The 25482-nt window shown below is 34.1% G+C and overlaps 1 protein-coding gene across 1 annotated transcript in view; it reads right to left on the bottom strand.

Annotated features, from left to right (window-relative positions):
• The window catches only part of LOC132746513 (cleavage and polyadenylation specificity factor subunit 2-like), a gene marked incomplete at its 3' end in the record, with an annotated part of 56090 nt that overhangs the window by 24437 nt on the left and 6171 nt on the right, over positions 1–25482 (bottom strand). Inside the window, 1 exon segment of the mRNA XM_060735696.1 lies at positions 18853–18958. Coding sequence (XP_060591679.1) covers positions 18853–18958 — 106 coding nt within the window.

Genomic DNA, 25482 nt, shown 5'->3' with positions numbered 1-25482 from the left:
TTTCTTTTCTGACCTGTTGTTTTGGTTGTTTATTTTTTTCTTCCTTTCTCTCTTCATTCTTTTGTTTTTAGCACAATTTATGCCTCAGAAACCAATTCATTTTAACTTATTTAGAAAGGGATGGGCAAATATAAATTTTATACCAGTTTAAAGTTAGATGCTAATTGCCCGAAGACAGTACAGTAGCATTTAATGTGAAATTCTTTGTCATTATAGTAGAAAAATGTATTTTGAACTCCATACAAAAAACTTAATCACACACAATTTAGCTGTAGTAATTGCGAAATGGCAACAGAAGATTAAGATGGTACTGGTTATTGGCCAATAAGTATTTTTCTGGACACCAAAATAAAAAGTTTTTGAGTAATGAAATTTAAATCATTTCTGGGACTTATAATGGGCCTTTACGATATCACAGTTTCATAACATAAAGGGGCTTCAGTGACGTTTTTATGACATGATGGAGCTGAAAATATTTTTCAGGATTTGTAAATACCATTTGATGTACGTAGTGGCAATAACTTGTGTGCAAAATTTCATATACTACGCTGTACACATACATTAAATGTTGTTGTTTTTTATACAAGCCATATAATTTTTATTATACCTAAAATTTATGAGCCAGTTGCGGTTATTTTCACAATATTTGAGAATTTCAAAAACTTAATTGGTAGTAACTTCATCAGTTTTTCAAACGGGAAAAGGAATATAATAAGCCTCCATTTTCTGGGGAAAATCACTGTCTTTTTAAGGAAAAATTGAGATAAAAAGGCTTGGTTTATATGTAAACATGATGAAGTATAAAATACCCATAAAAAAGAATTGTGTCTGCAAAAAAAATTTCATTTATTTCAGAACAAATTATTCTAGTTAAATTTTTAGAAAATTTGTAAATTTAAATTTTCAAATCTCTAAATCTCTATGACAATTGCGCATTTAATATCATTATTGAGTTAAATTAAAGAAACAAGAGCGATCAGTAATCACATGTGTCGCCTCACAGTGATTTTTCTCTCCTAATTGGGAAGAGGCCTTAGCCTCTTCATTTTGGGAAAAATTAACGCTAAAAATGCTGAATTGGGAAGTAAAAAAGCTGGTTTAAGTTAAGATTTTTGGGAAAACTGCATGATTTTAAAGAAAATTTCAATTGGGAAGAGGCCTTTTTTCGGAGTCTGTTATATAAGTAGGAAAATCACTGCCTCATGATGGCCAATTTCATGTTGGGACAAAGTTTGTGACAGACGGACAGACAGACGGACAGTGCACAACTAGACTATAATGGTACTGATCATTCCTGTAAAGTTTGGATAAAATTGCACCAGTAGTTTATGAGGAGTAGGCCGGACAAGCTTTTGCGTATCTGGCAACACACAGAAAAATCACCTTTTTATCAAAGGGCCATAACTCGGCCAAAAATCATTGAAATTGCTTTAGTGGTATAAGAGAAGTAGTCCGGACAAACTTTTAAATTAAAAATTATTAAAGGGCCATAACTCTGCCAAAAATCATTTAACCGGAAAATGCTGACAATATGCACAACTAGACTTGGTACTGATAATTCCTGTAAAGTTTGGTTGAAATTGCACTAGTAGTTTATGAGGAGTAGTCCGGACAAGTTTTGTGACGGACAGACGGATAGACAGACGGACGACGGAGAAGTGATCCCTATATGTCGCCACTACTCCGTAGAGGCCACACAAAAATGATTCCAAAAACACCATCAAAAATGAAATTTTTTAATGGCTTAATTTCACAAGATAATTACAAGGTCAATTTACTTGCTTATATTGCTATAAAAGAGGACAAGTCCAAACAAGAGGACCATGATGACCCTGGATTGCTCATCTGAGATACATTGCTAGAAAAACACAATTATGCTACATGCTTAATATTTAAGCTCTGGGCAATGCAGTTTAACACAAGAAGACATGTTTCCTGTATAATTTATGTCTATATAATCTCAGTGACCCCGAGCCAGGCAAATTTTGATCAAAGGGGCATGATTTTATCAATTTGATTATTTTGTTTTGTTTTGATTGGGTTTTACGTGACACCGACACAGTATAGGTCATTTGGCGACATTCCAGCTTTACTGGTGGAGGTAGACCTCAGGTGCCCTTCCTAGCATTATTTCAGGCATGAACAGGCACCTGAGTAGAACCACCGACGTTCCGTAAGCTAGCTGATAGCTTCCTCACATGAAAGAATCCAAAGTCCCTATCAGGATTCGAACCCACAGCGGTGAGGGACAAGTGGTTTGAAGTCAACGACCTTAACAACTCGGCCACGGACGCCCCTCAATTTGATTATAACCAGGTCCTAAATTTTAAAGAAGGTGATAATGTTATATGCCAAATATCTCAACTATAACCAATTGAGCATTGTAGTTTACAAAATGCATTAATATTGTCTACTTTTAACTTTTGTGGCTTTTTTATTTAGCCGAAACTATAAACATGTAACATTTGTAGTGGGTCACATAGGATCAATGAAATGAAGTTTGGTAAAAATCAACCTTTAGGTTGAGGAGGAGATGTTGCTCAAAGAAAATGTGAATATCAACAGATGACAGACACATAACATGAATCATAAAAGCTCACCTCTGAAAATGTTGTGCTCAGGTGAGCTCATAAATGAACAGGATAAAGCAAGAACATGAACAATTACAATAAGCTTAAATGTTTGCAGGATCAAGTGTAATATGTTTTTTATGGCCTACATAATTAGTGATTTTATTTCTATTTATAGTCAAACCTATACATAAGATAAAACATTTTATAGCAAATTGCTGTCCATCATATGATACAACACTCTGTACAATAAGCATTCAACTATGATTCAACTATAAAACAAGAGCACCGCTAGGCGGAGCATAATATGCCCGAAAGTGTTGTGGGCTTTTTTTGTTAGTAAGGATGAAACATTTGTAAGACATGGGAATTAAATACAGTATAACCTCCTTCAAAAAGCAATCCTCCTTTATAGCTGAAGAACCTTCATATACATGTATATACAGTTGCTGCTTTCAAAGCACCCCAAGTTGTAGTTATGCTCCAGAAACCACAACTTTCAGTGTAAAGATCATTATGACCCTGACCTTTGACCTTATGACTCTAAAATCAATAGGGGTCATGTATTGGACAAGGCTGTTCATCCTATAAAATTTTACAGGTGTGGGTTGATTAATACTTAGGTATTAAGTTATTGAGCAGAAACTGTTTTCAGTTTTAAGGTAATAGTGACCTTGACCTTTGCCCTTGTGACCCCAAAATCAATAGGGGTCTTCTACCCAATATGGGCAATCATCCTATGAAGTTTGAATACTGTGGGCCAAATAGAACTAAAGTTATGCTCCAGAAACCATTTTCAGTGTTAGGGTAATAGTGACCTTGACCTTTGACCTTGTGACCCAAAAATCAATAAGGGTCTTCTACCCAATATGGACATTCATCCTATGAAGTTTGAATACTGTGGGCCAAATAGAACTTAAGTTATGCTCCGGAAACCATTTTCAGTGTTAGGGTAATAGTGACCTTGACTTTTGACATTGTTACCCCAAAATCAATAGGGGTCTTCTACCCAATATGGACAATCATTCTATGAAGTTTGAATACTGTGGGCCAAATGGAACTTAAGTTATGCTCGGGAAACCATTTTCAGTTTTAAGGTAACAGTGACCTTGACCTTTGACCCTGTGACCCCAAAATTATTAGGGGTCTTCTACCCAATATGGACAATCATCCTATGAAGTTTGAATACTGTGGGCCATATTGAACTTAAACTAGAACTATCACTAAATGTGATTAATATCCCCGCAATAATGCTTTGGAAATTAGGAAGTTACTAGTAACAGAATACCTTGCAAAGAATTGAAATAGAGTTATGGTTGTGGGCAATTAAAGATTGTTGTGGTTCTTGTATGTTGCATTTCCTTTTAATGTGGTTGACCATTAAGTTTTATTGAATTACTCTGTAATAAGTCCAGAAAGAGTTACGCTTCTTGAGCACTGCATTTCCTCTCATTGCGCTTGACCATTGTATGAAGTTGCATTGAATTCTAAACTTGAGTTTTTAAGTTATGCACCGGACAAGGAAAAGGAACAAAGGGCAATAACTCTACAAATACTGAAGACGGAGTTATGGTTATTTTACAATGTACTTCCTCTCATTGCACTTGACCATTGTATGAAGTTGAATTGAATTCCAACTACTAGTTTTCAAGTTATGCACTGGACAAAAAAAAGTAACAAAAGGCAATAACTGTAATTTGTCCAAATAGAGTTATGGTTCTTGTGCACTGTACTTCATCTCACTGCCCTTGACCATTGTATGAAGTTTCATTCAATTCCAACCATTAATTTTCAAGTTATGCACTGGACAATAAAAAGTAACAAAGGGCAAAAACTTTTAAATGAGTCAAGAAAGAGTTATGGTTTCTGTGCACTGCGCTTCCTCTCAATATACCCGACCATTGTATGAAATTGTATTAAATTCCAACTAGTAGTTTTCAAGTTATGCGCTGGACAAGAAAAAAGCAATGGAATAGTAACAAAGGCAATAACTCTATAATTACTCTGGACAGAGTTATAGTTCTTGTGCACTGCACTTCCTCTAATTGTGCTTGATCATTGTATGAAGCTGTATTGAATTCCAACCAGTAGTTTTCAAGTTATGCCTCAGACAAGGAAAAGTATCAAAGGGAATAACTCTTTAATTTGTCAAAATGGTGTTATGGTTTTTGTGCACTGCGCTTCCTCTTAATGTGCTTGACGATTGTATGAAGTTGTATTGAATTCCAACCAGTAGTTTTCAAGTTATGCTCCAGACAAGGGAAAGTAACAAATGGCAATTACTCTGTAATTAGTCAAGATTGAGTTATGGTTCTTGTGCACTGCACTTCCTCTCAATGTGCTTGATCATTGTATGAAGTTGTATTAATTCCAACCATTAATCTTCAAGTTATGCTCCGGACAAAAAAACAAAACAATGGAAAACAAAGGGCAAAAACTCTGTAATAACTTCAGAGAGAGTTATGGTTCTTGTGCACTGCACTTCCTCTTATTGTGCTTGACCATTGTTTGAAGTTGTTTTGAATTCCAACCAGTAGTTTTCAAGTTATGCTCCGAACGAGGAAAAGTAACAAAGGGCAATAACTCTGTAATTAGTAAAGATTGAGTTATGGTTCTTGTGCACTGCACTTCCTCTCAATGTGTTTGACCATTGTATGAAGTTATATTGAATTCCAACCATTAGTCTTCAAATTATGGTTCGGACAAAGAAAGCTATGGAAAAGCAACAAAAGGCAATAACTCTGTAATTACTTTAGATAGAGTTATGGTTCTTGTAAACTGCACTTCCTCTTATTGTGCTTGACCATTGTATGAAGTTGTTTTGAATTCAAACCAGTAGTTTTCAAGTTATGCTCTGGACAAGGAAAAGTAACAAAGGGCAATAACTCTGTAATTAGTCAAGATAGAGTTATGGTTCTTGTGCACTGCACTTCATCTCAATGTGCTTGATGATTGTATGAAGTTGTATTGAATTCCATCCAGTAGTTTTCAAGTTATGCTCCGGACAAGGAAAATGCAACGGACGGCTGGACCGACAGACCAACCAACCAACCGACCACCGAGTGACTCCTATATATCCCCCCCACCCGCCAAACTTCATTTCCGGGGTATAATTATGCTCCTGAAACCAAATTGCTAATGGGCGGATGGATGGACAGACGGATGCCAGGGGGTATAACATACAGTACTGGACACGCGAAACCCGCACAATTCGCGTATTCGCGGCGAACTCTCATGCTTTATAACGCGAGCGAATTCGCGGCAACTTGAGACAATCGCCGCGAATTCAACTCGCGGCGATTTTGCCGTGAACATTTGCCGCGATTCGCGGGGAATAACACATGTTCATTTGTATAATAAATGTAGATCTATTTATAAGTGTAGTCTGTGAACTTGAAACCAGATATACATGTACAAGTACGAAAATTAATTAGTAGATCTACATGAAGTTGTATCAAGAAAATCTTGTAATTTGCTAAAATGCCCTTTCTCTATTTATCTTTGATGCCAACAGCAAATATAAATAACCACGGCGAAATCAAATAACACCGTTAAAAACTTTCCGTGAATGGCGGAATCATGACCTCAATGTATAAATGCGACGCAGTACAAGTATGCGGCTCCATCTGCAGGTAAATAGTGTGCATGTACACGTGTAAAACTATTTTTAGGGGGGGGGGGGGTACATATTGAGTTTAAAGTAGAGATATAAATATAATATATGTGTAAAAAGATATTTAGTTACATAAAAAGATACATAATTGATACGACATTAACTTGTTCTCTCGGGTGATCATTACTCAATTTATTACACGTTTGTAAAAAATAACACACGCAAGATTTGTCTGCTATAATTTCTGAATGGCGGATATTTGCACCCCTGTTTTAAAAATGTTAAAGTATTTAATTGTTAGTTACCGAAAATTATCGCCGATTGTTGAAAATCCATAGCGCTAAAAGACACAAAAACACTCGCGCAAAAAGAAGCATCCATAAATAAAAGGAATATAATGTTTCCATTGTTAAATAATAAATACAAAATTTACACACGAAATGACCTCTGACAAATGACTGGTCGGCTCTTCTGAAGAATCTGTGAATCTTTGATGTTTACACACCTGTAGTTGTTGCCGAATCATCAAAGAAATGCCGACACTCGATTGACTTTCACCTCTTTTTTATATATAAGAAAAAAACTGTCATTTCTTTTTGTCAAGGAATGATTACACATGTTTAATTATTGCTCAAGTAAAAAAAATGTTGGATATTGATTGTGTCAATTATTGACATATTATTAATCGTAAGTGCATTTTGATTGTGATATTTTATTTACATTTTAATGATCTTGAAGATATTGTGCAATACTTGTGTCTGCTATCAAAACAATAATGCATATGAAAGGATATTTTTTTCGGTCAATTTTATGACCACGCTTCTACCAGAAATGTTTTATTGCATGGGCTTATAGTATTTAATCAGTGTCGTCAGTCATAAACAAACGAACATGTACCCCAAGCACATTAAAATTACCACATGGTAAACTAGTGACCATATAAATGCTTTACAAATATTCATTAATTTGAAAAAAAAATTTTTAATCCCGTTTCCACACCTTAATTTGATACGTGCTATTATTAGTTAATTCAACTTAATTGCCGCGCGCATGCAGTACTGCGTGACGTAAGGAAAATATCCTTCCCTGGTTGGTCGCTATTTATGTAAATACTTTAAATAGTAACACCCTAATTTTATGCACAGAATGCCCTCATGAATGATCACTCGTTACTTTACATATTAAATGTGTGATTTAACTCCGATTTTATTTTTGTTTTCGAGGGAATTTTTTGGGTCAAATGCCCTGGCTGATTTGGCGGGAATAAAAAAAAATCTGATTTGCATCTTGCTACTCATCACCTACTCATGCACCTGGCATTTTTTACTCGTGAAATTGAAGGTAAAGAATGTCAGTTTAAGTGATAAAACTTTTACAATTTTCAACAATCATAATTAGCGTATTAGACGTAATAATTAGTTACACCTGTGAATCGGTGCTAAATGTCGCTTTGCATTGTTCTAAAAATAGAATATGTGCGAAAGTAAACAATGGATTTTAATTACATTTGTATTATTATCAAAATAACAATTGGACAATTTGTTATCGTGCGTTCTTTGATGTAGTACCAATTACCTTTTGTAATTTCAATCTCGTTTTATTGTTAACTAATTTTCACCAGCACCTGATTGCTTTGTTTTAATATACAAAATGTATACGATGTACATGTTCAAATGCTAAATATTTATAAATATACAAGACGTTTACAAGATTTTTTTAAAGTTTTCAAAATTAAAGACCACGGGAATTAAGGACCAAGTAGTACTTTCTAATACAATTATTGCTGAAGATTCGCCGTAAATTACGGCGATACATCGCGGCGATTTTTCGTGACCCGCCACGAAATACGGCGAACTTGCACGCGACGATGTTTTACCACGAAGTGTCCCGTCGCGACATAGACTACACTCGCGGCATAACGTGACTTTTGCGGGTTTGGCGTGTCCAGTACTGTAATATGCCCAAAAAATTTTCGGGCATATAAAAAGTGACAGTAAACTGTCACAAATCCAAGTTTTCATGCAGATGTTACATTATGTGGAAAAATAAAAAATAAACGGTCATGATTCTGCCAAAATGAGATCAAATCACAAGATCCTGACAATATTAGCCAATTTACTCGAAGACCATCCTTCTGATAACTTAGTTAAAATCCCTTGAGTAATGAGGATGGCAGAAAATGTTAATGCCAAGTCACCCACCCACTTAATACATTCAACAATCAAATAATCTTGGAAAAGCTGGTTAACAACTAAACTACATGTAAGTAATCATAATCTTACAAATAGAAGGGAAAACAATCTTAGATAATTTTCAAAAGCTTACAAGAAATTAAACTGAAAAACTGAAAAATATTAGAAGAGCTGCTTCTTTTATCACATTATTAAAATAATTTTGTACTAATCTTACATTTCAAGCTTACTGTTTTTAAAAATATATGTTTTTTAAAAATGATCTCATTTCTACAAAATAGCTTAATGTTTAGATTTTTCACTCAACCTTGCATTTTTTGCGACTATAAAAATGGTATTGCATGGCCATGCATATATCTGGACATGAATTTATTTGCGTGCATCATACAAAGTATCAAAAACACAAAATGCTTACATTTGACTACAGGCACATCAATGAAAATATAACATTTTTTTTTACTTTAAATAGTACTTGTGATAATAGAATATTGTATTTGTGTAGCTTCATTACCAAATTCATTTAACTAGTCAAATAAAATAGTATTAATTTATGCTTGCAAGAGGCTTGATGAAATATAATTTCCATCAACTCGTCCAATATTTTCATTATATTTTTCATTATATTTTTCAAAACAATTCAGTATTGAATCTCAACTCTTCAATATACACTACATGTATATCTTAAATTATAATTATGTGCAAATAAATTGAAAAACAAAGAAATTTTTATGATAGTGGGAACTTTCTTGTGTCAGAAATATCTAAATAATTTCACTCAAATTTTCGTTAAAGTGCATTCAAGTAATACTAATATTTCAACAGAAACCAGAAAATTTGCAATTTCAAGCTTGTTTCTTGTTCATTTTAAACAATTCAATTTAAACACTAACTTTTTTTTTGCTAATTTTTTCCCAAACAACAAATAGGATCTGACTATAAAAAAACAAATTTGATTAGAATTTTAAATGAAATGACACAGTAAAAAAATGTTTATAGCAAATTTTATTCTCATTTTTTGTCGAAAAGCGAGTTTTTGTCCATTACAATGGAAATAGGGTTTTGTTTTATAGGCAAAACATGAACTGGTAATGGTTTCTGTGAAAACTGAAGACAAAAAAAAAATATTATAAAACCGAGCTTTTATCATGTTCAAGCCCTGCACCATGCAAAAGAATTACCGGTAATAACATGCTTGTAAAATAAGGAAAATCCAAACAGCCAAAGAAATTGCCAAATTCTGGGACCATTTTAGCTTAGAAGCTATATTGTCTTTATAAAACAAGGCTTCAAATGAGATCAATGTATTTAGTTACATAAACTACATGTAGCAAATATGTATGGCTGTACAAAACAGTAATACTTTACAATTAAATGGACGGGACTAGACAAGTTTAGACTATTCTATCAGCTTCATATTTATCAGGGCTTAAGCTATTAAGACTAAGGGGCGACTTGGGCGAAGAAGTCACCTTTGGATCAGCGACTTCCCCTAAAACAAACTTCAAAGCGATTTTAAAGTCGCCTGATTTTTTAGTGATCGGTCATACCTTGTTATGACGCTAGGTCTGTTAACAATTTGTTTACTTCTCAATTACAGCCAATTACCGCTCAATCCGCTAGTTTAGAACAAGTGTCAACATCAACAAAGCCTAATACACGCCGCAAGGCAAGAGTTCACTACAGTATGTATATCTTTCTCATTATGTATTCATGCGATCGACGAATCAGAACACACGTTGTTACGATCTATGGCAGTTTGCATTGACCAATCGGCGACACACTAACATACTGCACGGCTATTTGTTTACAAATACACAAAATGGCAACAGATCAATTTTTCGCAGATTGCATGATTACAGTAGGGTGAACGTTTCGGTTGTCAAAAATAGCGTTTTTCGTGCGTCCGTTTTTCGTATAACGTGCGTGCGTATAGCGTGCAACGTGCGTTTGCTGAGACGCTATCTCAAGAGTGCATCGTTTACAAGCGTTTAACGTTTATCGTTTTCCGTGTATCGTTTTTCGTTTATCGTGCGTCTGAAAGCGTGCGTTTCTTATTCCCAGAAACGTTTAGCGCGTGCGTCTGCGTTCGTCTATAAGCGCTTAAGTACTGTGTTTTGCGTCTGTTACTATTGAGAAGTAAAAGAATTTCTTAGATAGATATATAATGTAAATTTGTTGTTTCTTAAACATGTAAGAGATGTTCTGTGTCCCTGTCAAAGAATAGAAATATTATATAAAGAAGTATTATTGTGATATTTACATTAAAGTTTTAATGTTTGTGACCTCGCGGTGAATACTGGTCAGATAATTTCTACATGCTTAAAGCCGAAGATCAATTAGTTTTAATCCTATTTTACATACGCATAAGATATAATTACTAATTAATTGCAACATTTTTGATATTCAATTCAGCAAACAGATGTTTATATGCGTACCAATATATATTAGATACGAGGTTCGTCAGACATCAAATGATGTGATCAGACTAGCACCACACCCTCTTTACAAGTTCATCTTCTGACTTTTCATCAAAGACTGTCCGAATCCTATCCGAATACTATTTAGGGTGATAATTATTTTAGACAGTTCCTTCCTATTTTTCTTGACGGATTTATATTGATATGTAACAGCCTGGCAGGCACTCGAACCCCTGACACTCGGAATACGATTCCGCGGCTCTTGAGTTCCTCTGAGCTATTCGGCCGCTTACAAGTTTTACTTGTTTAAATACTGAATAGTTATAAACCTACTGTGTATGCAAATATTTCTTCGAATTTCCCAGGCTTACTTAGCATTGTGAATTAATTTCTAGCTGGGCTATACAAATGTTTGTCAGTCACAGGGTGAGAAAAAAGTGCATCCTGACATGTTCTCGAACCCGTGACCGTCTAAATACTGTACCGGAGCTGTACTGACATTTGTTAATAGTTACATTATTTGTACATGTATAGTGAACATTTTACTAATTATACATTGTACATTGTACTATTTCTATATTTTTGTACAAATAAAAATAACTAGATATTTTTCTAGATATAAAATTCTATGGTGGTTAAAATATAGCATGTTGAACTTTTTAGACATGTAATCACAACAGACAGGCTAAGCCACCCTTTACAAAATTCCCCTATCCTGTCAGCTCATAATCAAGCCATAGACTACTATTTTTTGTATGTGGCCTGGGCTTTTACTGGGTCACTTACAAACCGTATAACACTGATAGCGAACAGATGCCCAGGCTGGTCTGGATCCATGCTGGTCGCAAACCCATTATGTTGCTTTTATCGTGACGGGGCTCAAATATATCTTAATCTTATACGAGGTTCATAATATAACCCACTTTAATATACATACATACATGTATATATAGACTATTATTCTATATATTATCTAAAATCACTTTTAAGGTTTATCAATCCGTAATCATTACTTAACATAATACCCCTTTGAGATACCCGAGATGAGCCTGTGTCGCCTTTGCTAACTTAAAAGTATATAACCTATCCATATATAACCATATAATTCTTTACAGATTTTTCTCAGCTGAGTAAGATAGGTATGCTGTAGTCCCAAGTCACTTGTTTAACTTCCCTCAAGTAAGTTATAAACCTAGACATAACTGATAAAATTCTAACTATAATATATACTTAAATATCACCTATGTATTTATATAAATTTACATAAATCCATTTTGCATACTAATATATCTTTTGGGCCTGTACAATTTCAATTGATTGTAATTTTAATTTTCCTACAATATCAATTTATGCTTCATAGGTAGGTCAGTTCATTAAAAAAGGCATAATACAAGATCCCTATGAAAAGTAATGTAATTGATAACTCAATCCAAATCAACTTTATTAATTAAAAGCTTTCATTAGATGACTTAAAAAAGAAGATTTCAATAATTGTCCAGGAAAAATATAAATGTTATAGTAAATTTTATCTGGACCCTAACTATTAAAGAAAGCAGTGCCACATAAAATGTTGATACACCGGGTAAATTTACCTTAACCTTAACCTCTTAGGAAATGATACAGAATTTTTTATATAACATAAATCTATTATATTAATTAACAAACATATGTAATTGACTAAAATAAGGTAGTCCTAACAAATTTCATTACAAAATATGAGAATTATGGCAAATCTCTTAAGATGCCTAATGTCCAAGATAGTGCACTAAATCAACAACAAAATATGAAAATTTTACCTAATTAAAAGAGCCTTGGAAATTAAACAAAGCTACAAGAAGAACATTAATCTATCATATTAATTAACAAACTTATCTAATTGACTAAAGTAAGGAAGTCCAACCAAATTTCATTACAAAATATAAGAGTTATTGCAAATTTCCTAAGATACCTTACTGTCTTAAGATAGAACACCAATTCACTACAAAATGGGGATTTTTACCTTATTATATCAGCCTAGGAAATGAAACAGAATTATAAGTGCAACATAAATCTATAATATTAATTAACAAGCATATCTAATTGATTAAAATAAGAATATCTCAATAAATTACATTGAATATTCAAAAAATTATGGCTTATTTCCTATGATGTATAACTATACAAGCTAACACACTAATTCATTAAAAATGGGAGTAATATTACCTGATTATAACCTCATGGTAAATGAATCAAAATTATATAAGCAACATAGTATTATTATATTAAGTAAAACCTACATCAAATTGACTTATATAAGAAAATCCCAACAAATTTCATTGCAAATTAAGAAATAATGGCTAATTTTCTATAATGCCTTATTAATAACTTTACCACACTAAATCATTGAAAATTTGGGTAAGTTTACCTTGTTATAACCTTTTGGTCACTGAAACAAAGTAAGTTCAGCCAAATGATGTTATACTATCAAGTAACTACTACATCTAATTGACTAAAATAAGAAAACGCCATTAAATTATATTGACAATGAAGAGAGCTAAGGTAAATTTTCTATGATGCCTATTTGTTCAAGCAAATACATTACATATTTAAAAATGGGGGTAATTTTCCCTTATTATAACCTCCTAGGAAATGAAACCAAGTTAGTAAGGCAACATATCACTATAATATTGAGTAACAATTACATCTGTTTGATTGATATTGAAAAAATCCACCAAATTTCATTGAAAAAATAAAAAAACAAGAGCCGGTTGAACCGGGTGATGCTCCCCGAATAGGTTTTGGACACAGGAAGGTATACCTCTTGTTGTGTCAGAGTTATGTCACAGACAAAGTTCAAAGTGTAAAAACAAACCAAATATTGTGCACGACACATTGTCTAAATATGGTGATCATTTTTGTGATACAGTTGTAAATCCTATTTCAAATAACAAAGTTATGCGCCTGACATTATTTTGCTGCAAGGTCATGCTGTGACCTTGACCTTCAACGTAGTGACCTAAATGTTGCATGCAACACGTCGATTCAATATGGTGATCATCTCTGTGAAATAGTTGTTAAATCCGACTTCCAGTAACAAAGTTATGGGCCGGACACATTTTTGCTGCAAGGTCATGCTGTGACCTTGACCTTCAAGGTAGCGAGCCAAATGTTGCGCGCGACACGCCATTTTTATATGGTGATCATTTCTGTGAAATAGTTTAAAAATCTGACTTCAAATAAGGAAGTAATGGGCCGGACACGATTTTGCTGCAAGGTCATGCTGTGACCTTGACCTTCAAGGTAGCAACTTAAATGTTGTGCATGACACGTCATCTTAATATGATGATCATTTCTGTGAAATATTTTTAAAATCTGACTTCAAATAGGGAAGTTATGGGCCGGACACGATTTTGCTGCAAGGTCATGCTGTGACCTTGACCTTCAAGGAAGCGACCCAAATGTTGCGCGCGACATGTCGTCTCAATATGGTGATCATTTCTGTGAAATATTTTTCAAAATCCAACTTCAAATAACAATGTTATAGACCGGACACGATTTTTGCTGCAAGGTCATGCTGTGACCTTGACCTTCAAGGTAGCGACCCAAATGTTGCGCGCGACACGTCGTCTCAATATGGTGATCATTTCTGTGAAATATTTTTTAAAATCCGACTTCAAATAATGAAGTTATGGAACCGGACACGATTTTGCTGCAAGGTCATGTTGTGACCTTGACCTTCAAGGTAGCGACCCAAATGTTGCGCGCGACACGTCGTCTCAATATGGTGATCATTTCTGTGAAATATTTTTAAAATCCAACTTCAAATAATGAAGTTATGGACCGGACACGATTTTTGCTGCAAGGTCATGCTGTGACCTTGACCTTCAAGGTAGCGAACCAAATGTTGCGCGCGACACGTCGTCTCAATATGGTGATCATTTCTGTGAAAAATAATTTTAAAATCCGACTTCAAATAACAAAGTTATGGGCCGGACACGAATTCGGGACGGACGTACGGACTGACGGACGGACGGACGGACGGACAACCCGACGACTATATGCTCCCCCGAAATTTTTCGGGGAGCATAAAAAGCTATGGCAAATGTCCTATAATGCAGACAGAGGTGTTCAGATCCACTATCAGTAAGGAAGTGTTCCCTTCCCTGTCAGGGGACCATTACTGGCATGGTATACGGAATCACAAAAAAAGATACTGTAAAACTGATTTTTTCATTTTACAGCTCTGAACTATTCACTAATGAGGGGACATAAGATAAGTTAGTTAACATAAACCCGTTTAAAATACATGAATGGCTAGCTATCATTTAACCCTTTCCCTGCCAGAGGGTTATTGTTTTATTGTTCACCTATTTGCCAGAGGATTTTCTAAGAAATTACTATATCATTAATTAATATAATTATTATTATTTGTTATTAGTATTATAATAATTATATATGTTTCCAAATCTGTTAGAATAATAATAATTATTGTCGATGGTATAATTTTCTTTATATTTATTATTTTTTTTATTATTATATTAATTTATTATTATAACTATTATTTTTATAGAAACGGCTAAAGCCGTCCATATGGAAAATAGGCCAAAAATAACAGGGACGGCTTAAGCCGTCCCTATGGCAGTGAAAGGGTTAATCAAATCACTAAACGATCTAGCTTAGAAGTTGTTAAAAATTTACATGATAAGGATATTTTATTAACGTTTAGAAACGATTTCTATTTTGCGTGCGTTTAAGCGTGCATATATTGTGTAGCATATTTCGTTTTGCATGTGTTTGCGTATTTCGTTTCATAAAGGGTGCGTGTAACGTGTGTTCGTATACATGTAATGTGCATGCGTTTTTTCCGCAACATGCGTTTTGCGTGTAAACTGAAATGTTCACCATATTGTATCACATACACAAAATAAAGACTGTTTAAAGTGAAATAAGAGTAGTTTTTCATTTATATGCCTATAGTATAACGCTACCATTTAGCCATTTTTACATAATGTTTTTATAACGCTAATGAGGTCATGTCAAATTATATGCATGGATGTGCAATACTATATTTACTGAGTGGCAAAATCGGCACTGGTGTGTGATAAAGCATATTAATACGGGGGAAGTCAAAAACCGCGGGTCCGGGCTTTGACTTGCCCGGCTATAGACTACATGTGTATATTTAAAAGGAAATCAAATAAAAAACAATTAAAAAATATATAGAATTCTATACCTATCAATGAATTTTTCAGTGTCAGTTCTAGTTGGGGGCCACCATTTACAATGTAACTCAATGATAAAAGGCGGGGTATTCCGATAACGGAACAAATCTCAACTTTTCGGATAAATAATAAACGTCGAGTGTTCCGAGTGAAAAGGGAAGCGGTGCATGTAATACCGAATGACAATTTTACAACGGAAAGAAAGGAATTTTTTAACGACTTCCCCATTCATAGGCTTTGCCTAATTTCATATTACATATTAAGTGCAGGTCAATAAGTTTCAATTTTAAGTGATATGAAAAATATTTTCTGTTGTGCTGTCTTTGTAAATCCAATAATTTTCCTCATTTTTTTCCTCTTGATTACAGTTTCAGACCTAAAATAAAATTGCGTTCTTAATATTTATATAGATCTATACTAATATATCGTAATGTCCTAGAAATTTTACCTTTTTTAGTGACTTCGCTGATTATTTCTACTTTCACTTTCGTTTTGAGAAGCTTTTACTGGCGACAAGACAGTAAATCATATGTGGTGTCCTAATGGAACATACAGGACATCAACTTAAATCTACGTATTGTGCCAGCAATTTAATCATTCTTGATTCTGGAAGCTTTTCCTTTAATGTTATCCATTTCCCTCAATGTTATCCGTGGTAGAATCCTGTGTTTTTTATCTGTTTTCGTGACTTCTGTCAAAATAGTTAATTCCTTTATTTTACACTCAAGATTATATATTTCGATTGTTTATGATGCAGCCTCACTTAATATATAGATTTGCCACATAAATCCATCTGAATTTAATTTTTACCACTGTATATTTATAAAAATTTGCAATGAATTTTCAATGTTGGCCATTTTGGACTATTACGTAGAGATTACGTAGTGAATGCAAGGGATAGTTCTTTATCCGATTGCGCATAAAAAGGAACACCTTACATTAACTTTTTTTACTTTCGATATTAGCGCATGATAGCTTATAAATATATCTAAAAATCATTTGTTGAGGCTGTGACAAAAATTTATTTCGGTGCTAGGTTGAGTGCATTTCAGTTCTTACATAAACTCGTTTAAAATATATTTCTAGCTACCATACAGTATAGATCTACATGTATATGATGATCAAAATTTATCGCTTAAACGTTCTACATGTAGCTAAAGTTGTTAAAAACTTAAAATGATTACGATGTTTTAATAAAGGTTTAGAAACGTTTTCATTTTGCGTGCGTTTTAGCGTGCGTATATCGTTTAGCGTATTTTGTTTAGCGTATATCGTTTTGCGTGCGTCTGCGTATTTCGTTTCGTTTTGCGTGCGTATAACGTGCGTTCGTATAGCGTGTAACGTGCGTTCGTATAGCGTGTAACGTGCGTTTTGCGTGTAAACTGACACGTTCACCCTACTGTAAAGACACCTGCATATACATAATTGTTGATAATTGTTGCGGAGTCTTAGCGAGTAAAGATAAACAATGCCCAACGTCTTAAAGGTGTGAATATGTTCAAAAACTCGATTGTTAAAATCTTTCGTCACTTATCTGTAGAAATTATGTGAAGATTTGTATCTTATATTTTATAAATACATGTCTACATTGAACTCCATAAAGTTAATACCCTGATTATACAAAATTAAAAGGTCTCTAACATTCTGGCTTGTGGGCAAATAGCTAAACGACAAATTGTGAATTTTCCTGTTATTACATTCAGAGGTCCTTAGAATAAAACTCAAAGGAAATGTGTACTTCCTGGTATAAAACAATATCATGTAATTCTGAAGGAAAATTCCCTTAAATACGATCAAGTTCAGATATCATGTGATTTATTTTGACATCTGAAACCAAAATTATGCAAAACTGTCTAAATTTTGTGAAGACAGCATTTTTTGGACATGCCCGATACTTATAAATCTTCAATCTATTGCTACAATTGAAGATTTATACTGAACACACTGATTTACAAATTGACAGATCTGTCTATATTGTACACAAGTGTATACTGTTTACAAAAGTGCAAACAATTGGCATTACCTGGAACAACCTTAAGTCTGGGAAACATATTACTAATGAAGTTTTAGAAGGGACTTTTTTACCACTTTTGGGAATAGTACCAGTTCCAACTGGAAAAAATGATATTTTATTGGCACTTATAATGAAATTTGTTTACAATAACACAGACAAGAAATCTGGATTTATTTTACTTCCTGAATACAACTTCCTGTGTTTACAACTTTTTTGTATGGTTTACAGTTGTACTTAAATTGTTGTTTGGCAACTTTCACTCTTAACTGTCAGAGAATGACCTGAAATTCTCCTCTGTGCACATTTCAGGCACAAGCAAGCTGTTTTTGTTTGATTGGGTTGTACGTCACACTGACACAATATAGGTCAATTGGCGACATCCCGGCTTTACTGGTGAAGAAAAACTTCAGGTGCCCTTCCATGCATTATTTCAGGTACAAACGGCGACTGAGTAAAACCACTGATGTTCTGTAAGCTAGCTGGATAGTTTCCTCACATGAAAGAATCAAAAGTCCCTGTCGGGATTCAAACCCACAGCAGTGAGGGGCAAGTATTTGAAGTCAACGACATTAACCATTCGGCCAGGTACGCACAAGCAAGCACCTGAGTAGAACTATCTACCTTTCATAAGGTAGTTTGATTAGTTTCTTCACATGAAAGAATCCAAAGTAAAGAGTAAGATTCAAGCAGTGAGTGGCAAGTGATGTAAAGTAAGGGACCTTAACCACTAGGCCACAGAGGTCACTTTTATTGAAAAAGACTGGTTTAAGGTTATTAATAATTTTGATACTTCAAACTTGACTAGTTTTACGTAATGATTTTGGTATCTTAAGTTTTAATCATACCTGTCAGGGTCACTGTCTGAGAGTATTTCAGTTGAATAATCTTGTCAAATGCTACATCCACATCATCCAAAGTGAACAATTCAAAATCTTCGCTATTGTTTCGGGACTGAAAACAAATGAAATAATGTTGTTAAAAAAATTCTATTAACCTGGAATTGACAGTCAATGTTCAGCTCTATAACTAATAAACAAAAAAGCAAGAGAAAAAAGCAACAAAAATGGAACAAAAGTACAGGTATAGTCACTGTTGCTGGCATAAGCATAAAAAACCTTTGTAAATCTTAAGTATTTTAAACAGTATATCTACACTATAAATAATTTCTAAAGCTTTAACCACATTCAATGTAAACTAATAAAAATGTTTTCTTCAAATTTATCTGAAGTCTGGCCACAACTGAATGAACCCATGCAGCCAGTGCAGACCAAGATTGGTCTACATTGTTTCCTTATTTACTAAGTAAATATTTTTTGTAAAAGTGATGAATGGTCTTGTCCAGATTGAAAGATGGACAAGTCCATTTAAGATATTTAGCTGAGTCAATTGCACACATAATATTATATAATTATATGCAGGCTGACCTGGCCCCCAACTGGTGGCATCAACTTGTCATTATCAATTTATCATTGCTGACACTTATTAGCTGTTTAAAGCTGTATATCTGCTGCAAAAATTATTGTTTGAATTTTACAAAAGAATACATATACTTCCAAAATGCTTGTATAAGATAAATATGGGAAGGAATTGCCTTAAAAGCAGATTAGGCATACATGAAATCATTGCTAAATATATAAAAATATATAATTTTGAATAGCAGAATAATATTTTGTCCAAGAACAGTTTATTCTGCTTGCATACAATAGACATTCTATGTTACAAGTCTTTCAAGAATCTACCATAAGATTATGGAACCAATAAAATTTTATTTTGATAAATTTTATGAAAATATTTCATAAGATATAGCTATATACCCTTTAAACTGTTTTAAAATTTTGGTATCTTTTATGCACTCACTGACATTATGTGATATAAAATATTTTCATAGTACCAACTGTAGAACTCAATATGGATGACTCCCTATAAAAGACAGTAGTCAGTTTAAAGCAGCCTTCAGCTTTTCTTAAGATTTAATATGTTATTTTTAGATAAAATCCTTTCATATAATTGTCAATCAAAAGAATTAAAAGCGGAAAATGATATTGCCATTGATAAAATACATAAAAAATAAGGAAACTCCTCAATATCTCTAACCACCTTAACAGTGATATGACACACTTTTCCAAAATAAAACTACTGAAATACTTAGTTTGAAATCATAAAGAATTGTTTTTTAAAACAAAACAAAAAACCTGAAGGCCACTTTATTTTTTTGGAATCTAGAGCAGAAGAAACAACTCAATTTAGGAGAAACAACTGTGTAAGGTGTAAAAATCACCAGTACACAGGACCTTGTTTTACGAAGTCTCATCCACATAACTTGTTAGTAATTTTAGTAGCTGAATCAAATTCACAATCAGTGCACTTGTAGTCGAGCATTGTCACTATATGATGATTGTGCACAATTTCTACTCTGACGGTTTTATATGGTATTATAAATTATCCAATTAAAACGTCTTAATTCATAATTTTGCAATAGTTATGTAATTGTTTGATTGAACTTTCTTGGGAAAAGTAAGAAACACTTAAGCGCAGAAAACATTGTTTGTGTCCCCTCTCAACTCACAAATCAAAAGAATACATTCATTTGCTATGAATGTTAAGAAATTTTTTTAATGTTAACAGAAATTGATTATCAAGTACATGTGTACTGGGGTCCTACATATTAGTTTACAATCATATTTAGACAATCAGTTTACCGGACAAAAGCTATTCCTGCCAAATAGTTTTTTCTTTTTTGCTTTGATTAAAAAATCATACAGTCTGAATCGTACACACACTTTCTATTTCAAAGTAAATAACAACAAAACCACTCTCAGATAAATATTGTTGATACAAACATGCCCTTTTGTTTACTAGTTATTTCATGACCTGGTCATGCGGGGGAATAATCTGTTCCGTGCAGGCCCGAATATGGAGACCTATAATGGGTTATTTAGATAGGTTTTACTTTTAATTCTTCTCACCGTTATTTCAGGAGACAATCGTGTTATTTCAGGAGACAATCGTAACATATTTTTTTGATTGAAAAAATTTAAATTTAGTTCAAACAGTATCTCATTGTTGTTGTTTACATAGAAATGCAAATTAAAAGCCATATAAGGAAACGGGTTATGCCCATGGGAGGAAACTCTATATGAAATTGAAATCAAATAAATTTTATGGCTTTTGTAGCATGCTACATGATGACCAAAAGGAAACTGTGTGACAAAGAACAGAATTCCATTTGAACATCAAATCCTTTCATAAGTTTAAGATTCATGAAGAATCAATACGTTAATTGAGTTAATAGTGTTAATTTCAATTACACCCCATATATTGGCCCCTTCGTAAATAGCGTAGCTGCCATGTCTAGTTTTAGAGACGTACTAGTTTTTTCCAATATCTTAACCTTGTCTTTAAATAGTCGTCATTTCATGCTGATTCTTTACAAGATTAATTTTAATTCACGACTTCAAAAAATTTTGAAACGCAATGTCCGGTAAATTGAGCTGTCTACACGATTTTTCTCTCTTATAATGCCCTACTTTAAAGACACATCTCTACAGTCAAATTTTTAATTTCATGTTTGTTAAAGTAATGTTTACTTGTATTAAGAACCCAAAATTATTTAGGTAAAATTCCATTCTTTTTTTATTGTTTTAACTAAAAGTTACAGCAAATAAACAGTAATATGTAGGATCCCAGTAATATAATATGGGAAGGTAAGGGATCGATTATTTGCAGGTGCTGAAAAAAAGGTAAAGAAATAGTTGCTGAAAAAAGTGAAGTTATTAACAGTTTGATAAAAAATCTATTATCAATTATGCAAAAAAATGGAGATTTAATCAATTGTTTACATAAAAGTGCTAGGAAAGATAAGTTAACTGAAAACAGTTTGAAGAAAATATATTATCAAAATAAACTAGAACTGCCACTATCATGGCGTGAATACCCCCGCATACCACTTTGTCACAATCAACAGTGGCCATTAAGAGCTCAAGGAAAACCTCCCTGCCAAATCTGAGGTTACTAAGCCAGTGCATTGCTAAGTTATGTATTCTACATGCTTCAAATGTGAAAATGTCAAAATCAATACATTGCGGACATGACATTCTTTAGCAATTGAGAAGAAAAGCTTTTGTCAAAGTCCCTGTGACCTTGACCCAGTGACCCCAAAATCAATAGGGGTCACCTTATAGTCATGATCAACATCCATGTCAAATAAGAAGACTGTGGGTCAAAGGAATCTTAAGTTAATGGGTGGACAAACCTTTTGAAGTCAAAGTCCCTATGACCTTGATCTTTGATCCAGTGACCTCAAAATCAATAGGGGTCATCTGCTAATCATGACTAACCTCCATGCCAAATATGAAGACTGTGGGTCAAAGGAATCTTAAGTTATAGGGCGGACAAGCTTTTTGAAGTCAAGGCCCCTGTTACCTTGACCTTTGACCTGGTGACCTCAAAGTCAATAGGGGTCATCTACTAATCATGACTAACCTCCATGCCAAATATGAAGACTGTGGGTCAAAGGAATCTTAAGTTATTGGGCGAACAAGCTTTTTGAAGTCAAGGCCCCTGTGACCTTGACCTTTGACCTGGTGACCTCAAAATCAATGAGGGTCATCTACTAATCATGACTAACCTCCATGCCAAATATGAAGACTATGGGTCAAAGGAATCTTAAGTTATTGGGCGGACAAGCTTTTGAAGTGAAGGCCCTGTGACCTTGACCTTTGACCTGGTGACCTCAAAATCAATAGGGTCATCTACTAATCATGACTTACCTCCATGCCAAATATGAAGACTGTGGGTCAAAGGAATCTTAAGTTATTGGGCGGACAAGCTTTTTGAAGTGAAGGCCCCTGTGACCTTGACCTTTGACCTGGTGACCTCAAAATCAATAGGGGTCATCTACTAATCATGACTAACCTCCATGCCAAATATGAAGACTGTAGGTCAAAGGAATCTTAAGTTATTGGGCGGACAAGAAAAAACCGACGGACGGACGGCCTGCCGGACGGACGGCTGGACAAGCTGATTCCAGTATACCTCCCTTACAACTTTGTTGTGCGGGGGTATAAAAAGAGCTCCTCAGAGAAGTACCAATTCCTGCCTGTTTTACTTGCCCACAATTGGGGCCATATCAAAACATTCTAGTTTCATGTTGATACCTTTCATAGTTTTGGAATTATTCTACTTAATAAGCAATTTTGACAAAACCTCTATGTGAAGATCAGGCATAACTCAAAAATACAGGTTTCAGAAAAAAATGCCCCTTTTATTTCAAATTCACCGTGTCATGCTAAGCAAGTACTCCAAAATTCATGTTCATACCTTTAATAGTTTTTAAATTATTCTACTTAAGAAATTTTGACAAAAAAATGTGAATAAGGAGAATAGCTCTAAATACACAGCTTTCAGAAAGACGCTCCTTTAATTACAACTCACTTTGTCAAGCTGAGCAAGTATCCAAGATTCCATGTTGATCTTTTATAGTTTTGGAATTAACTACATGTACTTAACAAGCAAGCAATTTTCACAAAAATTATATAAGAACAAGAATGTCGAACGACACATATACCCCCCCTTTCTAGCCATTGACTCACATAATTGATAATTTTATTACATAAACTTGCCAAAAATGGGTACATGGAAGTGTTCAATTATGGAAAAATCAACGGAAACCATTTTGACATTTAAGGCCCATGTGACATTGACCTTTGACCTAATGACCCCTAAATAAATAGAGATCATCTACTTCTTATGACCAATAACTAGGTGAAATATGAAGACTTTGTGATGAATACTTTTCAAGATAATCAGCGGAAACCCTTTTGACATTTAAGGCCCCTGTGACCTTGACCTTTGACCTAGTGACCCCAAAATCGATAGGGGTCATCTACTAGTTATGACCAATCATTATGTGAAATATGAAGACTTTGTGATGAATACTTTTCAAGATAATCAGCGGATACCATTTTGACATTTTAAGGTCCCTGTGACCTTGACCTTTGACCTAGTGACCCCAAAATCAATAGGGGTCATCTACTAGTGATGACCAATCACTATGTGGAATATGAAGACTTTGTGATACATACTTTTCAAGATAATCAGCGGAAACCATTTTGACATTTAAGGCCCTTGTGACCTTGACCTTTGACCTAGTGACCCCAAAATCAATAGGGGTCATCTACTAGTGATGACCAATCAATATGTGAAATATGAAGACTTTGTGATAAATACTTTTCAAGATAATCAGTGGAAACCATTTTGACATTTAAGGCCCCTGTGACCTTGACCTTTGACCTAGTGACCCCAAAATCAATAGGGGTCATCTAATAGTTATGACCAATCACTGTGTGAAATATGAAGACTTTGTGATACATACTTTTCAAGATAATCAGCGGAAACCATTTTGACATTTAAGGCCCCTGTGACCTTGACCTTTGACCTAGTGACCCCAAAATCAATAGGGGTCATCTACTAGTGATGACCAATCACTATGTGAAATATGAAGACTTTGTGATAAATACTTTTCAAGATAATCAGCGGAAACCATGTGGTCTACCGACAGACAGACCGACAGACCGACGGACAGACCGACAGACAGACAGACCGACATTAGCAAAACAATATACCCCCTCTTCTGCGAAGGGGGGCATAAAAAGAGGCATAACTCTAAATATATAAGTTTCAGAAAAATGCCACTTGTATTACAATTGTGCCTTGTCATAATAAGCAAATATGCCAAGTTTTGTGTTCTGAAGATTTATCTTAAGATTCTTAAAAGTATAGACATATATATTTAAAGTATTTGCACAACAACAAAGACAACTACAAGGATGACTGGGCAATCATAACAGACAAGCTAATAATACATAATTATAAGAAATTTTTTGTTCATTTTTTATTTGCATGCAAAAGGGTGTGTAGCTAACCTTTTTTTTAATAATATTTCTTTTTTTATTTGTACCCAAAAGGGTGTTTAGCTAACACTTTTTTAATAAGAGCCACACGTAAATATTTTAGAAGCAAACAGCCCCCTGGGTCAATCTACAACAAACAAATTTAGATCACATGTAGCTTCAGACATTAAAGCATTTAACCTCTTCAACAGGATTCAGATTCACAGCATTGGGCTTTTAGCACTCATCCTCAACCCCATGCCACCTATAAACAAGATGTAACGCATGCAATAAGACAGTGAGCCACCCACCATCCTTTTGTATCATGTCAATCCCCTGTTGGACAACTACTACCACCTTCATTATGATATAACTGAATTCAAGACAATTTTACAGGGAATGGCTATTATTTATATAATAATGAATAATAATACCCAACTTATTTTGCCATTGAGCTATTCTAAAAACAATGTCTAAAACTAGCCAAGAAATTATGTATTCTCATGCAGTTTTACTTTATAAACATTGTGTTTTAAATCACAGGTGTCTGACTTCTAATATCCCCTTCATACCTTCTTAAATCAT

The sequence above is a fragment of the Ruditapes philippinarum genome, unplaced genomic scaffold, assembly GCF_026571515.1.
Source record: "Ruditapes philippinarum isolate M1 unplaced genomic scaffold, ASM2657151v2 ctg733_1_1_1_1, whole genome shotgun sequence".
Lineage (NCBI taxonomy): Eukaryota > Metazoa > Mollusca > Bivalvia > Venerida > Veneridae > Ruditapes > Ruditapes philippinarum.
This window is presented reverse-complemented; position numbering and strand designations above follow the sequence as displayed.